This window comes from Acinonyx jubatus, chromosome A1, assembly GCF_027475565.1.
Source record: "Acinonyx jubatus isolate Ajub_Pintada_27869175 chromosome A1, VMU_Ajub_asm_v1.0, whole genome shotgun sequence".
NCBI classification, from domain to species: Eukaryota; Metazoa; Chordata; class Mammalia; order Carnivora; family Felidae; genus Acinonyx; species Acinonyx jubatus.
In genome coordinates, this window is record NC_069380.1 from 109,775,696 (window position 1) to 109,791,620 (window position 15,925).

At 33.3% G+C, this 15,925-nt stretch overlaps 1 protein-coding gene across 9 annotated transcripts in view; it reads right to left on the bottom strand.

Moving 5' to 3' along the window:
• The window catches only part of CDKL3 (cyclin dependent kinase like 3), a 100,364-nt gene that overhangs the window by 54,649 nt on the left and 29,790 nt on the right, over positions 1–15,925 (bottom strand). For 6 of the 9 annotated variants that reach the window (XR_008297749.1, XR_008297748.1, XR_008297766.1 and 3 more), the window contains exons 6-10: positions 14,945–15,084; positions 9,531–9,619; positions 7,404–7,557; positions 6,966–7,289; positions 3,961–4,123 (exon numbers count right to left, since the gene is read on the bottom strand). Coding sequence is in view for 3 of the 9 variants with exons in the window: in XM_053221082.1 (XP_053077057.1) it covers positions 3,961–4,123; positions 6,966–7,289; positions 7,404–7,557; positions 9,531–9,619; positions 14,945–15,084 (870 nt within the window). In the remaining 6 variants the exon portion in view is untranslated. Of the gene's footprint in view, positions 1–407; positions 463–3,960; positions 4,124–6,965; positions 7,290–7,403; positions 7,558–9,530; positions 9,620–14,944; positions 15,085–15,925 lie in introns of all 9 variants that reach the window. The other 3 variants (XM_053221084.1, XM_053221085.1, XR_008297768.1) reach the window with 2 other exon arrangements.

A 15,925-nucleotide genomic window follows, 5' to 3' on the forward strand; every position in this document is an offset into this window, starting at 1 on the left:
CATGTAAGGGTAAGAAGAGCTTTTAAAACAATGGGTCAGATATTTCATTAAGAACTCACTTCAGGAAGCCTGAGCATTCTAGGAAATAAAAGAGACTTCAGGTTATGTGATTAGCAAAGAGCAGATATCAGAGTATGTATAGTGTGTGTCGTATGACAGGATGTGTTACGTAACTCAGTAACCATGGCAAGTAAAGAAGCAGGCGGAGAGGTAACTTCATAATTCTAAACTAACAGAATTCTTAGAAGAATACAAAGCAGTGAATGGTTTGCTAACGAAACAAAGTTGGATGATGCTAATGCAAGATGCATGGCTGTCTTAATAGCTCATGTTACATTTCTATTGTACATAAAATAAGAGGAGACTTGCCAATTTGTATTTTTAAGATTTAAAGGAAAGAACACTACCAGAAAAAAATCTGTTCCTCTGCCAATTCTTCCCCTTAAAATGGCCATCTCCACCCTAAAATCAGAAACCAAGCCAGTAAGACCAGAAATAAGAACTTAATTACATGCTGCCAAAACCTTGACTGTATTAACGTTAAATTATATGTAATAATATGTTTTATATAAACTACTAAATGATAAACATGCAGGTCAAGCCAAAAGATTTGCTTCAGTGCTGTCCTCAATTTCCATCCTCTTAAATGACCTTCATGATATGTTTAAATGCTGTTCCAGAATATTTAGTGTGGAACCAAATCTTATTTCACGCTTATCAAGTGTAATTGTTTGCTCAGAAATGTTTGGTGCTATTAGACATTGGGATCTCATTTTATTACACAATTAGAAACTTTTCCTTCTATAATTATAAAGTTCTGAACCAAAGCTAAGAATGACCATTGATTATACATGACTAAGACAACACAACATCAAATAAAATTATCTGACTTAATGTAAGTTGCAGTTTTATTAGAATGTACCAGTCGGGCAATTTCTATAACTTAGTGTTTAAATTAAGAAAACATGAATAATTTAAAGACTAATAAATTTTTAAAAATTTAGGTGAATATACACATAACTACACAGGATTTATGGTGTATCTGTAGGATTCTCTAGTCAGCATTTGTTGTGCGTGTAATATTAATAAAAAGGATTTTTTTTTAACCATACAATGATTCTGGGATTCCCTGAATTTTCAGCTGCTGCATTGTCTACTCTACACCTGGCAGGTTCTTCTTCCTTTCAGTTTGTGCATTTCCTGTATTCTAAAAAGTAAATAGAAACAGGACCTTAATTGAGGAAATGGTGAGTCTTTGGCTAAGGAAATATAGCCACAGATAAGTACTTATACTTTGCACCTGGGGTTTGTTTTATACGGGACACTCTTTAGCAAAGTATTTCTCATGATCATCATGAAACAGAACTGAAGGTGGCTTTTGTATGGGCTCTTTTCTCTCTTGCCTAACTCATCAGCAGTAATTTAGAGTTTCTCTTAGATTATGTTGTCTATTCAATATATGTATGTTGATATATATATAGATAGATATATAGATAGATATGTAGATATATAGATATATGTGTGTGTCAATATGTACACTAGTTCAGCATACATTTAAGATGCCTGAAGGAGTTGAATGTACAACTGGGAAGTACATGGATCTGACTAGATAATTCAAAAACAAGTCAATGGCACAGCCAGGAACAGAACAAGAAAGTTGCTATATCCTATCTTGCATTTTTAAAACCATGTCATACTCTATTGTGCCCTAAAATAATAAACTACCAATTCAAAGTTTAGTTTCTTAATTCTGACATTAACATATTATGAATGGGCACATATTGTGAATGGGCAGCACAAATAAATGACAACCATCACTGATTACTTCTCTAATAACTATAACTGTTTCAAGATCACTCTTGAGAAGGTCAACTTTTAAGCGTTCTACACCACAGGAGCAAGAAGGGATTTTCCCTTTCTATTTATTTAAATGAAATCTTTAAATGAAAGAATTAAGGTTTCCTTTCTTCCTGCATTGGAATATAATTTTAGTTCCAGAGGCTCTCATGGGACAGTGGGATAAATACATGCAGCACGTTACTAGGAGCCAAAAACAGGGAACTAATTTAGTCAGTCATTTGAAGAATGTGCAAAGGGTGTGCTACTCAACAAGCTGCGACATCAGTAAGTCACCAAAGTTTAAAACTTTAAGGCCACCTCACTACTTTCTACGGTGAACTAAAAAGTGACCATTAGTGACTTTCTTGTTCTATCTAGAAAACATCTCTTTTCTGCAAAGTGGATTGTGGAGTTCTTAACAAGTTCTAAGCTAAAAATAAGGCCTAAGCATCACTTTGAAGATATATCTAACAGTATTTGATAACTCTTTAATCCAAATGATGTAGCGATTGAACAGACTTGGTGAAAACACCTTCTTACATGGTTTCAAAGTCTCTCTATTTTGCTAATTTCTTCAAATTTCCTTAATAAGTATGTGCTAATTTCATCATGAATTTAAAAATATAATCAATTTTATTTATAACATGAGAAACTGATTTAATGATGTTGCTCACCTTACAAATGTGTAGCATAGAAGGCCATTTCTATGATTTAATTCAGTGGGTGCTGAGCACCATACCCTTTTCTAAAAGAATACCTCTAGAGAGTATACATTTGGATACTGAGGATCTTGAAGATTTCCAAATAAATTCAAGACTCTCTCTGGGAGATAGGGGTTGGGATATTTCAACAATATTATCTGATATCTAGCTGAGAACAAATCTTTGTAAAAATAGAACTATTGGTGGAAAGCCAAGATGGCAGAATAAACTGAAGAGAAAACAGGAAGAAAGGAGCCCAGCATTACATAATACACACAGCATACATAATATTTTCCCTGGGTATCGTATATTCTAATCACTCAACGTTCAAATGAGGGTTAGTATTAATTACCCCAAAAAATAACTTTTAAAAACTTTTATTAATATGTTACGTTAAGAGAATATAAATCTGTTTCTCAGGTTCAAAGATTACAGATTTTTGAATGTTTATGTAACTTTTAGTAATAACTAAATTTACACACCAAGTCAAGGGTTCCAAACAGCACTCCTTACTAAAACTATAAACAAAAAAGGTTTTTTTGATCCTTATTACGTAAAGTTGGTATTTTAGATGAATCTGTTTTCTTTGATTCCCTTTTCAGCACTTTTATCTGTTTAACTTTTGCAAAAATATATACAACAGTGACAACTTGTTATTCCTACCTTGAAATTTTACTTTCCTTTTTAAGAGTTTCAAATAGAAATTGTGATATCCACTAGAGTCAGTTTCTCAATATATTAAAATGGAACTTAATAAATCATCAGCTATAGTGGTAAAACATGCCAATCATAAATGATTTGTTTTACCACTTTACAGATAGCCTTACAGGTATTAAAAGAAGACATTTATTTTTTAAATTCTGCATATTAAGTGGATCAGATAATTCCTCTTGAATTATATTCAAGTACTATATTCTTGCTATTATAATAACTTTTCACAAGGTGTCACTGTTCTTCAAAGAAACAAAACATTTACTCTGTAAAAAAAATGTGTTTCATTTTAAGAGCTCAATACATGTTATAAATCTTAATCTACTGTATCTTCGGATGCCAGAAGCACATATATCATTCCTGCTATTATATGGGCAAAAATCATGGAGAAACAAAGGAAACTGATTTACTCCAGGTCATATACGGAACCAAAATCACTTTCCTCAAATATTGTACGAACATTTCAACAATACTGAGCTACTGAAAAATTTGTCTTTTAAAGTTTTCTTAATCCTTCTTTAAAAGTATCTCCTTTAAGACTTACCTCTTCTTTGACTATGGGAAAAGAAATTCTCATCAGCTGAAAATATTTTTCAAAGCAATCTATTTTCTATCTAAATTATATTATAAATGTAAGCTATCTTACAAAAAAAAGGTCTTGTAAAAGATAACATCTGGAAATTTGTAAAGCTGTGCAACAGATATGTACCTTCCGTTCCTTTCATCTCCTTGGGCTGTATCGTGAAAGGCAGTTCTGGGAAATGGAATTCCTTCCTGTCAGATCTGGAAAAATTCAGCTTTCTTTTGTTTCCATTTGCTATTTGGTCATTTTGACCTGTTCGCTCATTAAATATACCCTTCTCCATTTGGCTCTAAACAAACAAATAAGTAAGAGTTAATTTTAAAAAAGATGTGTAACTATTTTTTGAATCATAAGCCTAAAATTGCCAGCCATTTGGAAGGTAATAAGATAGTCATAAAAGGTCTACATTTGCAAGGTTATTTAATAATTAAGAAGTAGAATAGAATACCATTAAACACATAAACAGATCGAATTCCAATAAAAGTTTCATGAAGCAAACTTTTAAAGATATATTGGATAATCTGAGAATACTAGTGTTGATCATGAGAAGCATAATCTTAACTTTTAATTTATAATCCTACTCATTGTACTCTGACTTTGACAAACTGCTTCAGTTCATTTTATTAATAATTTATTTTCCATTTACAAAATGATGTACTCTGGACACATTGAAAACCTGAGAACCCAGAACTCTAGAAATGTGTTACCTATTTTCACTCATTTGGCAACAGATGACAAAAAATCTGCTAAGTTAATGAACATTCTACCACAATGTAATATGTAGTATGCCACTGTATGAATATATATTAATGTGCTTAATGACTTGCTTGCTCTTAGATAGATTTGTGTTGTTTTCATTTTTTATTATTATAAATAACATTATGTTTCAATTTTTAATAAGCTACTTCCCTATGTAAAACAGTAAGGCAATGAACTACACTGATTGCATTTTTCTTAAAAAAAAATTTTTTTTAATGTTTATTTATTTTTGCGAGAGAGAGAGTGTGTGAGCAGGGGAGGGGCAGAGAGAGAGGGAGACACAGAATCTGAAGCAGGCTCCAGGCTCTGAGCTGCCAGCACAGAGCCTGATGTGGGGCTCAAACCCATGAACCGCAAGATCACGACCTGAGCTGAGGCTGGATGCCGTACCTACTGACCCACCCAGGTGCCCCACTGATTATATTTTTCTAGTGAAAAGTTTGATGTGTCTATTTGGTAATTGCCTTTAATCTATAAATAAGATATTAAAAACACTTTGGGGGCAGTAAAAGACCAAAAAGTCTTGTGCCTTTTTTTTTTAAGATTCTATTTTTTTTTTAAACTAATCTCTACACACTACGTAGGGCTCGAACGTATGAACCAGAGGATCAAGAGTCACATGCTCTTCTGACTGAGCTAGCCAGGCACCCCAAGTCTGGTGACTTTTAAGGGTGAAAATCTTAACTTTTTTTGTGCAAGTCACACATTAAATACAGAAATCAAATTATAAGAAATTAACGAAAACTGAAAGCACTAAGGAAATGATGGCCTATTTTCATCTCAGGAGGGGGAAAAAAAAAGCTAAAAGCACATTTTTTAAAATGTTGGAGCCCTAAATATAGAAAAAAGGATTGAATGGGGAGGGAGTCAAGGATAAAGTTTAAAACAGGCCATATTTTAATGACTAGGTTCTTGCCTTACTTGAGTGGGACCTAATCCTCTTGCCTGCTATTAGACATAACCTGTACAATAGATTGTGAAGAAGTATGTCTCTTTTTCGCTCTTTCAGTCAACCTATTATTTAAAAATGAAGGCAAAGTTATTAGAACTCCCCATAAGCACTTCTGTTTTAGCTTCAGTAATCAAGTGATATCATGGCAGTCTACAGTTTGAACACTGAGTGACAAAATGCAATCACATTGTGTAAATGCCAATTGATAGAAGTTGGTGAAAACAGAGCAGAGAACAACTTGCTCATGGCTAACATCAGTGGTAACAACCATGTTGTGGGCTCACTCCAGCTGGCCTACTTGGTTTCTTGTATTTGTTCTAAATCTGGATCTCTTAACTACTGGTTTCTGAATTTCTGAGCTTGGTTTCCAAGGCTGGCTTACAACCATGGTTATTGCAACTAGGGTTTTGGGGTCCTCTCAAGAACAAATGGGCTCTTGCTGTCTGTAGACTGTTGTACCTTTGGACTGACACAGAAACGTCCACTGGCCCACTGCTGCAGCCATTGAGCTTTACAACTTATAGCTCAAACCAGTCTGTTAGTATGGGCTTGGGATGCTGAATGTAGTCTCCTTCCTAACCCAGATTCATGGTAGTGTCCCTAAATTTAAAGGTTTTTTTTATTATTTTATTTTAGAGAGAAAGAAAGAACAGGAGCATGGAAGAGGACAGAGGGGGAGACAGACAGACAGACAGATAGACAGAGAATCCTAAGCAGTCTCCACACTCAGTGTGGAGATTGGTGCAGGGCTCCATCCCATGACACTGAGATCATGACCTGAGCTGAAATCAAGAGTTGGACACCCAATCAACTGAGCCACCCAGGTGCCTCTCCCTAAATTTAAAACTATCCCTGATGCCTTACTAAATAGACCCTTGCTATATACATCACACTGCCCTTGATTAACCAGACTCATGGTACCAGTCTTTCAATCTGTATCAGTAGCTAAATCTACAACTGGCCCAATATGTTGTTTTCCTCCCCAAATACTTGATCTTCAAAGGCTATTTGACTATAAACGATTATTTTCAACTATTCTCCTCCATTTAGAAAATCTGCTATGATACAGAAAAAAATGCTTACTTTGTTATACCAAGGCACATCAGTCCCAGAACCTAGGTCATATCACCTTTTTCTTCTTCAAATGGGAAGAAATTATCCTGAGGCTCTTGTTTTTAAAAGTGAGGTTTTTCCCAAAGGCATAAGTGGAAAATTAGACATCTATATAGGTAAGAAAAGTTAATTTCTTCTATGGCATTCTTAAGAAACACTCAGTAATGTCCTATTATTATAATTTCAATATATCCTCAAATTCAGTTTATATACAGACACTATGAACTTGATTCCTTGAAACACCTTTATATAGGAATGTTGTATCACTTAGGTTCATTTCCTTCTGTCTTTTTCTGTCACAACTCACCTTGGAGTGGGAAAGATTTGACTTGGGATTTGAAGCCACCAGATTACTGCTAGTTAGATTGATAGGTGGCATCATCATACTACCTCCAGCATGTGGATCATTTTTCATTCCATTAGAGTTAGTGCCGGGATTGACAGGGTTTGGTAGTTCACTGATTATAGATTTTGTGTCTTGAGATATAGTATGAATATTTTCAATTGCATCCTGTTGACAATGTCCACCTTCACACTCTGTCTTTTTTGATTCTAAGATATCTCCTTTTCCTCCTTTGACTTTAATAACTCTGACTTTGATCTCCTTGGGCCTTTTCTCTTTTTCCATTTCCTGGAATAGGAAATATCCAAACATTCAAAATCTGAGTCAGAAGAACAGTTATTTTCATCATTAGAGTGCTACTTATAATACAGTTATATTGGCCAGAAAGAGAATAGTCTTTACCTTTCCCAAAATTGGAGTACTTAACAGTGTATTGGTAGAAGTTGTTTTCCTTTCATCTTTCATAAGTTCATTTTCTTTAGAATTCTCTTTTGGCTTTATGAATGAATTGACTTTTGCTTCTTGTAGTAATTTAGCTCTCAGTTCTGGTATAAATCTGATAAAACAAGCAATTATCAACCAATAATCTTTTATTTATATAAAGTATTTTATCTTTAATGTACCAGTTAATCAATTAATTTACGTGCTAACTACAGCATAAATAAGTTATTAAAAATGCATGTGTGCCAAGAGATGGTACAATATTTATTTAATACAAATGGCTTCCTGGTAAAGATAAATCTTCCAAAAATTTTGGCATGGGAATTTACTATATAAAACTTTTAGAAAACTTTACTCAATAAAATTATTTTTTTAATTTTCATAAATGTATTATTCTTTCCAAGGAAAACCCAAACCATTTTGTCCTTTTTGTGTTTCTTCAAAGTAACAGTACTTAAAAGATGAACTAATTAGTTTCTGAAATCTTAGTCTAGAGAAATATTTTTAGTACAAAATGTAACAGAATACATCAATATTGAAGGGGGATGATTTTGGTTTTAGTTTGATTTTTTTATGTTACTTATTTTTTAATAGAAAACCATTCACATGGCTCAAAACGTAAAAGGCTGTATTGAAAAGTCTCCTTCCTACCCTGCCCCTGAGTTGCACAGTTCTCCTCCCTGAAGCAGCTATTATTATCACTTTGGAGAAATTTTATTTTATTTATTTTTTTAAGTGGCTCTACACACAATTGGGTCTTGAACTCACCCCCCAAGTTCAAAAGTCACATCCTCCACCAACTGAGCCAGCCAGGTGTCCCCTAGTTTGTGGAAACTTTAAAATACCATTCCATGAGTAAACTCTTCCCTAGTTCAACCCAATCTTGACAGGGCTGGGCAGGGCACATGTCTAGTAAAGGGGAGTGTGAAGAGACGAAGAAAATAAACAGTGTGATTCATTTGGCTGAATAAGAAAATGTCATACTCCTGCCAAAACTCCTTTGCATTGCAGAAGGCTCTGTGAAAGGGAGAGGTCACTTATCAAAGGAAAAGGTCTTCTCCAAACATTTTCTGAGAATTCGATCATTGGAATTCAAGAACTTTCACCCCATCATGCTAAAATCCTAGTATCTAAGTATCCAGGAGAAATCAACTTGGTCTATGGAGAAGTGATATAAAGCAACTTTTTAATTCAATAACTGGCACTTTTTTCATCAATGGATTTTCAATATACCTTCTTTACATTTTTTATTTTATATTAAAATTCTTAAAATGCTTCAAGTTCTAAGTACTCTAAAGGATTCTCTCTTCTTTGCTTTTTTCTATTATAGTATATCTTCAATGGCAGTTCCTGGAACTTTCCATGCCTAATCTTAAATTCATCACATTTTCAAATGATGTCCATATTTTCTGACCTCACATCCAAAGACCAACTGAATGACTCTGCAATTAAAGAAAAAATTCTTCTTTCAAAGCCCAAATAGAAAACAGTGGGTTTTCTTTTAAAGAAATACAGCTGATTTATAAATATACACTGTCATTATATGTTACATATACAATGTTGGACACAGAAGGACTAGAGGCATGGTCCCTACGTTCCAGAAATTTCCATTTTGGTAGGGAGAATATGACAACAGGGACTGCAATAGAGAATAAATAAAGCAGAGGGAAAAAAATCATTCGGGAAATAAATGCCAACTATAACATATAGATCAGAGAAGCTGTCAGAAGAGGAAAAACCAGACCATTCTGAGTCAGAGGTCCAAATGGGAATAAAGTTAAACAGTACTGATTGTTTATTTACTATCTTCTGGCCTATGATTGCCATTGAAAATGTGTGTAAAGAGCTTAGCATACTGCCTAGGACATAGTAACTGTAATGAATGTTAACTACAATTATTTTTATTACAATTTTCATCGTAACACCTGTGAGCCTACCATATACCTAGTCAATAGCGAGGAACTCAGTAAAGTTTTTGTTAAATTGAATTTTCTGTGTGTGTAACATTAACCTATGCAGCAATTCTCATGCTACTAAAACTTCCTAATATAAAACACTATAAAATCCATAATCACTCGACATGCTTACTTTTCTATAAATCCATCTCTAGTAAAATACTCATGATGCAAAAGATCAGTTGACGATGTCCTCTCAGCAGGATCAATTTGTAAACAAGCCTAGAAAATGAAAAAAAAAAAAAGATTCTAACATTAATAAGTTTCTAACAGGGCTCTATAAGGTAAAAATTAAATTGACCTATGTAGAAGTTAATTACCCAAAGCTAAAAAGATTCTTAAGAAGATGGAATTAGACCTTAGAAATTTCTGACAGTGAGTTCTGACCATTTATTTCCCTAAGAAATTTGTACTTGTAAAGCATTATTACAGGTTAAACGTCCTATGATTCTAGCCAAAACAAAAGTCGGTTTGTTTCAGCTGCATTTAGCAGAAATTAATTTGTTCTTTTTGATCCTCTTATCAGCACCATAAGGTGAAAAGTTCATGGATTATTATTTCCCTTTTACAGTACTAGAAGCATAATTAGTGATTTACCATATGAGGATTTTAACTCATTGTCTGAATCCTAATCCAGTGCTCTTCCTATAATACAACTTCACAAACCTTCAAGCACTCAAATCTTTCAATAATCCATTATAAGAACAGCTCTTTTCTCTTACCCTATTTTGAGAATATTTCAACTGAATAGAGATTTAAAAAAAAAAACCCACAAAACAAAAACAGGTGATAGAAGTAATAGTTTTAAAAATAAGTTGAAAGGAGCCTGGGTAGCTCAGTGGGTTAAGCATCCAGCTTTGCTCAGGTCATGATCTCATGGCTCGTGGGCTTGAGTCCCTCACTGGGCTCTGTGCTGACAGCTCAGAGCCTGGAGTCTACTTCAAATTCTGTGTCTCCCTCTCTCACTGCCCCTCCCCTGCTCATACTCTGTCTCTCTCTCTGTGTATCTCTCTCAAATATAAATAAATATTTTTTAAAAATTAATCATTTAAAAATAAGTCGAACATAAGAAATCTTTATATGGTTGTAAATAGAAGATATTTTTAACCAAAATATTAATGATAGAATTTGAATAAAATTCATTTGCATCATAATTTTCATTCTTCCTTTTAAAAAAGGCAAAGAATAATAATAATTGGTAACTTTTATTGATGTTTACTGTGTGCCACACAACACTCCACCTAGCTTTTTCCTATTATTTGATCCCAGCAACAACCCTACAAGGTATATATTATTACTCCCATTGCACAGATAGAGACTGAGGCCCAGAGAAATCAATTTGTCTAAGATCTAATAAATAAAAGTGTAATTAAAATCCAGAAAAACGAAGGTAATTGAATATAATATTACCTTTTCATTTATGTCCAAATATGTATGTTTAAAGTGATTCACAAAAAAAAGTTGTAAAGATCTGCTATACAACAATAAGAATATAGCTAATGTATAGCTATACTATACATTTTGAAATTTGGTAAGAGGGTAGATTTCATATTATGCATTTTTTACTGTAATAAAAATATATTGAGTCACAAAGCAAAACTGAATTCATTATCCACTTTATGATGCGGGAATACCCATACCCTTAAAACTGCAACTAGTTAAAAATATATACTTATTTTAGAGTGTAACAGTAATCTGTCAATAAAATTTATTAAGAAAAATGTTAAAAAGTCTTCCCAAGTCATAGCCTATTAGAGGTAGACTAAATTAGTCCTTCTCTGAATAATATAACCAGAAAATTTAAATCTATGTCCTAGTTTGGAAAATGTAAAATATGATACTTTGAGAAACAGACTGGCAGTTTCATTAAAAATCAAACATACACATACCTTAAACCCACCCACCATTTCAGTCTTAGATATTTACTCAAGAGAATAAAACTATACATCTACACAAAGACATATACATGAATGTTCATAGCAATTTTATTTGTAACAGCCAAAAATAGGAAACAACCCAAAACAAGGGAATAGATTAATAATTGCTACAGATCCATACAATGGACTACTACTCAGCAATAAAAAGGAATCAACTACTGATACACACAAAGCCATGAATGAATCTCTAAACCATAATGCTGAGTTGAAGAGTACATACTATGTAATTCCATGTATATTTATTCTAGAAAATGTGAACTAATCTACAGTGACAGAAAGCAACTCAGAGGTTGTCTGGGAACTGAAATGATGGGAAAGATAGATTGTAAAAGGACAAAAGGACATTTTGTAGGGTGATGGAAATGTTAGATATCTTGATTGTGGTGGTGGTTTCATAGGTGTATACACCTATCAAAACTCATCAAATTGCAAATTTTAAGTATGTGTAGTTTACTGTATGTAAATTATGTCACAATAAAGTTGCTTACAAAATTTAAATCTAGGAAATGATACATGCTTTGCCCAAATATTAAGATGTATTTTAAAGTTGCAATAGTCGGGGCACCTGACTGGCTCAGTCAGTGGAGCATGTTACTCTTGATCTCAGGGTTCTGAGTTAAAGTCATATGTTGAGTATAGAGATTACTTAAAAATAAAACCTAAAATAAAATAAAAGTGGGAAGGAGTAATTAAAAACAAAAATAAAGTTACAATAATCAATTAAACTGGTACTTACACTAGACTAAAGAAAGAAATCAATGAAATAGAAACAGACCAAAGCATGTATAAGTATTTTGTCTATGATAAATGTGGCAAACCAAGTCACAGGATTATTCAAGTTGAAGAAAAATATTTACAACATATATGATAAAGACTAATATGCTTATTACTTCACAAATCTATATGAAAAAAGATGGTCTAATTGACAGTTTAATCATTCTTAAATATTGTTTATATTATTTCTATAGATTTATATTATATATTATATACTAATAATTTTTCATTATTATGGCCAATTTATATTGTATTATATTAACAATAAAGGTAATATATTCAACCTTTCCTGTAATCATATAACTGCAACTAAAAAAAAGATGCTATTTTAAACTTACTAAATCGGCAAATATTTTGTAATGCCTGGCTGGCTCAGTCAGTGGAGTATGTGACCCCTGATCTTGAGGTTATGAGTTTGAGCGCCACATTGAGTATAGGCGTTACTTTTTAAAAATAGGCAAATAGGAGAATGTGGGTGTCGCAGTCAGTCGAGCATCAGACTCTTGATTTTGGCTCAGGTCATGATCCCAGGGTTGTGGGATCGAGCCCCATGTCAGGCTCCACACTGGGTATGGAACCTGCTTAAGATTCTCTCTCCCTCTCTCTTTGCTCCTCCCCTGCTCATGCTCTCTCTCTCTTAAAATAATAAAAAAACATTTTTTAAACAATAAAAAATAGGCAAATATTTTAAAAACTGTAATATCCAATGTTAGATTGAGAGTGGGAATTTATATCCAGTGCTGCTTGGGAGTACTTGAGTATAAATCAGTAAAACCTTTCTGGGGGAAAATATAGAACAATATATCAAAACTTCTGAAAAATGGGGCGCTTGGGTGGCTCAGTCGGTTAAGCAGCCGATCTCAGCTCGGGTCATGATCTCACGTTTCATGGATTCGAGCCCTACATCAGGCTCTGTGCTGACAGCTCAGAGCCTGGAGCCTGCTTTGGATTCTGTGTCTCCTTCTCTCTCTGTCCCCCCCAACCCCCCCCAATCATGCTCTGTCTCTGACTGAGTCTCTCCCTCAAAAATAAACATTAAAAAAAATCTTTTTTTTTTAATTCTGAAAAAGTGTAAACCCTGTGGCCCGCTAATCATAATTCTAGGAATTTATCCTAAAAAATAATAAAATAAGTTCAAAAAGACATATTTAAAAGATGTTCACTAGGCTGCCTGGGTGGCTTAGTCACGTGAGCATCTGACTGTTAATTTTGGCTCAAGTTATGATCTCATGGTTTCAGGGGAATCCAGCCCCACACTGGGCTCTGTGCTGATGGTGGGAAGCCCGCTTGGGTTTCTTTCTCTCCCTCTCTCTGCCTCTCCCCTGCTCATACTTTCTTGCTCTCAAAATAAATAAAGATTTCAAAATTAATTAATTAATTAATTAATTCAATAAAAGACATTCACTAAAGCATCTTTACCAATAGTGACAGAGAAAACCTGAAAACAAATGTTCAAAATTGTAGGATCAGTTAAACAAACTATATTATAGTCATACAGTGGAATACCATGTAACCATTGAAAATTATGATATAGTTCCATATTTACTGAGATGGTTACATAACAAACAGGTCACACAACACTGTGTGAAGTATGACATCTTTTAAAAAGCATAAATTTCTATGCATGTATTTGGTTGACAAAAGCCTAGAAGTATGTAAATCAAAATATCAACAGTAATTTTTCCAGATTGTGGGAAAACCTTAACTTCTCCTTTTTGTTTATCATGTATTTTCTACTTTTTCTATAATCATTACGTATTCTTTGTAGAATTAAAACTATGATATATAAAATAAATTCAATTGAAAATGTAGTAAATAAATCTGATTCTTACGAAATTCTAGTTCTCTCCAGATACCAATGAAATCATTTTTTCCTTTAAAAATAGTCTTTAGATGTTACATATCATACGGTTAGTAAATTTACCTAAATAGCAAAAGCAACAATTAATATTAACATTTGTTGATAGTTTATCAAAGGCCCTGTGCTCAGAACATTTTCACCATTACCTCATTTAATTCTGCAGCCCCAGAAAATGAAGACTGTTAAAGCTGTTTTATAGCCCAGTAAACTGGGGCACAGAGATTAAGTGACTTTCCCAAGGTTACAGAGCTAATTAGTGACACAGCTGAGTTTTAGTCTATGTGATTCCAGAGCCCCTTCTGATAAACACTACACCATATTTGCTTTGAAATTTAGGTAACCACTTTTTTTAAAGGGCTATACATCAGAAATAAGATACCTCATTTGACCTGGGAAAGGAAATTGGCTGGATAGAAAAAATAAACAGAAGCAGATTTAACTTTCCACAGTAAATTCTCTAACTTTTTGAATTTTGTACTGAGTATATTGGCATATTTATTACCGAGTTTAAAATAAAATTTAAATTTTAAAATAATTAGAAGGTGCTATACAGTATAATGTTTTTGTTTTCTTCAAATTCAGGGTGAATTTATAAAATTAAAACTGCAGCTGCCAATGCCTTGTAGATATCTTACGATACCAGTGTACAAGGAACAGATCCCTAACTTGGGTAGACTGGCTGTTAAAAGGTGGTGATAAACACTGCAAGTCCTTTGAATTTTTCCAGTTTATCCCTAATTATCATTAAAATTGGGATAAACTAAAAATAATGGATAGGATTATCCTAGGGAGCTTTCAGTTTTATAGTCTATGAATCTTAATTTCTCTGGACTAAAGACATAAAGACAGAGGAATATAGTAACTGTTAACAGTTAACATTACGAATCCTTTTGGAATTTCATTAAAGTAATATCCTAAAACTGTATTATAATTTATGCAAATTTCCCCAAAATATGTCCTTAATTCTTAACCTACATGAACTATATCTGCCAACAATCCATTTAGCTTTGGGTATTTTTTTCTTGCATTTTTGGGGTGTTGAACTTGAGGAAGGACCACCCCAGCAAAAATGGGACTCTTGGAAAAGATATTCTGTAAATGAGGTGTCAAATTGCCTGGAAAGAAAAAAAAATATGAATATAAGAAAGCAAGGAAATTAATCTAAAATCAAAATAAATTGCTATGTGACTTGCATTAAATTACTAAAAAGGGAGAATAACAATTATGTTAATTTTTTAAGGTTGAAGAAAGCACTATCTGAATACAGCGTAAAAGTTCATAAGTTTCCCCAGTAATCTGTTGATAGCAGGTAAGCAGTAGAAAATTTAAAACCACCAGGTTCGTTTTCATTTCCCAAATTATAAGACATAATATATGATGCTATCAAGAAAAGCGCAAACTTTTACATATTTCCATATGGGCATCTAAATAGCTTAACTAACAAGTGTTCGTCAGCAAAGCCTTACTCAAAACAGCTAAAATACCTAAATTATCTAGAAATAGCAATATTGCAAAGAAGAAACAAGGCTATGGAGTAGTAGTAGAATGGAAAGAACCATAAACAGCAGTGGAGAAAGCTAAGTTCTAGCGCCAGTTTTGCTATAACTAGGGCTGTGCACTTGGGCAAATCTCTTTCCTTTCTATGCTTCAGTTTCCTTATCTGTAAAAGGACAAAAGTAATCCTATCATCTCTAGGGTTTTTTTCTAACATTAATCTAATAATGAGAACTTTAAAGATGACCCAAAAAAGTATGATGCTCTAAGACTCTGAACTAAATCTTTAATTAATATTTATCCAGATTTCATGATTTTTATGGTTGCTCACAGTATCTTCTTCATGATCTGTAATTACATGTTTATGTATAGCCTCTCTACCACAAAAGGGGCTCCTCAAACTCCTCATTCAGAAATATATAAAAAAACAAATCATTGAAACTCCATGAGCAAGGCTAACCA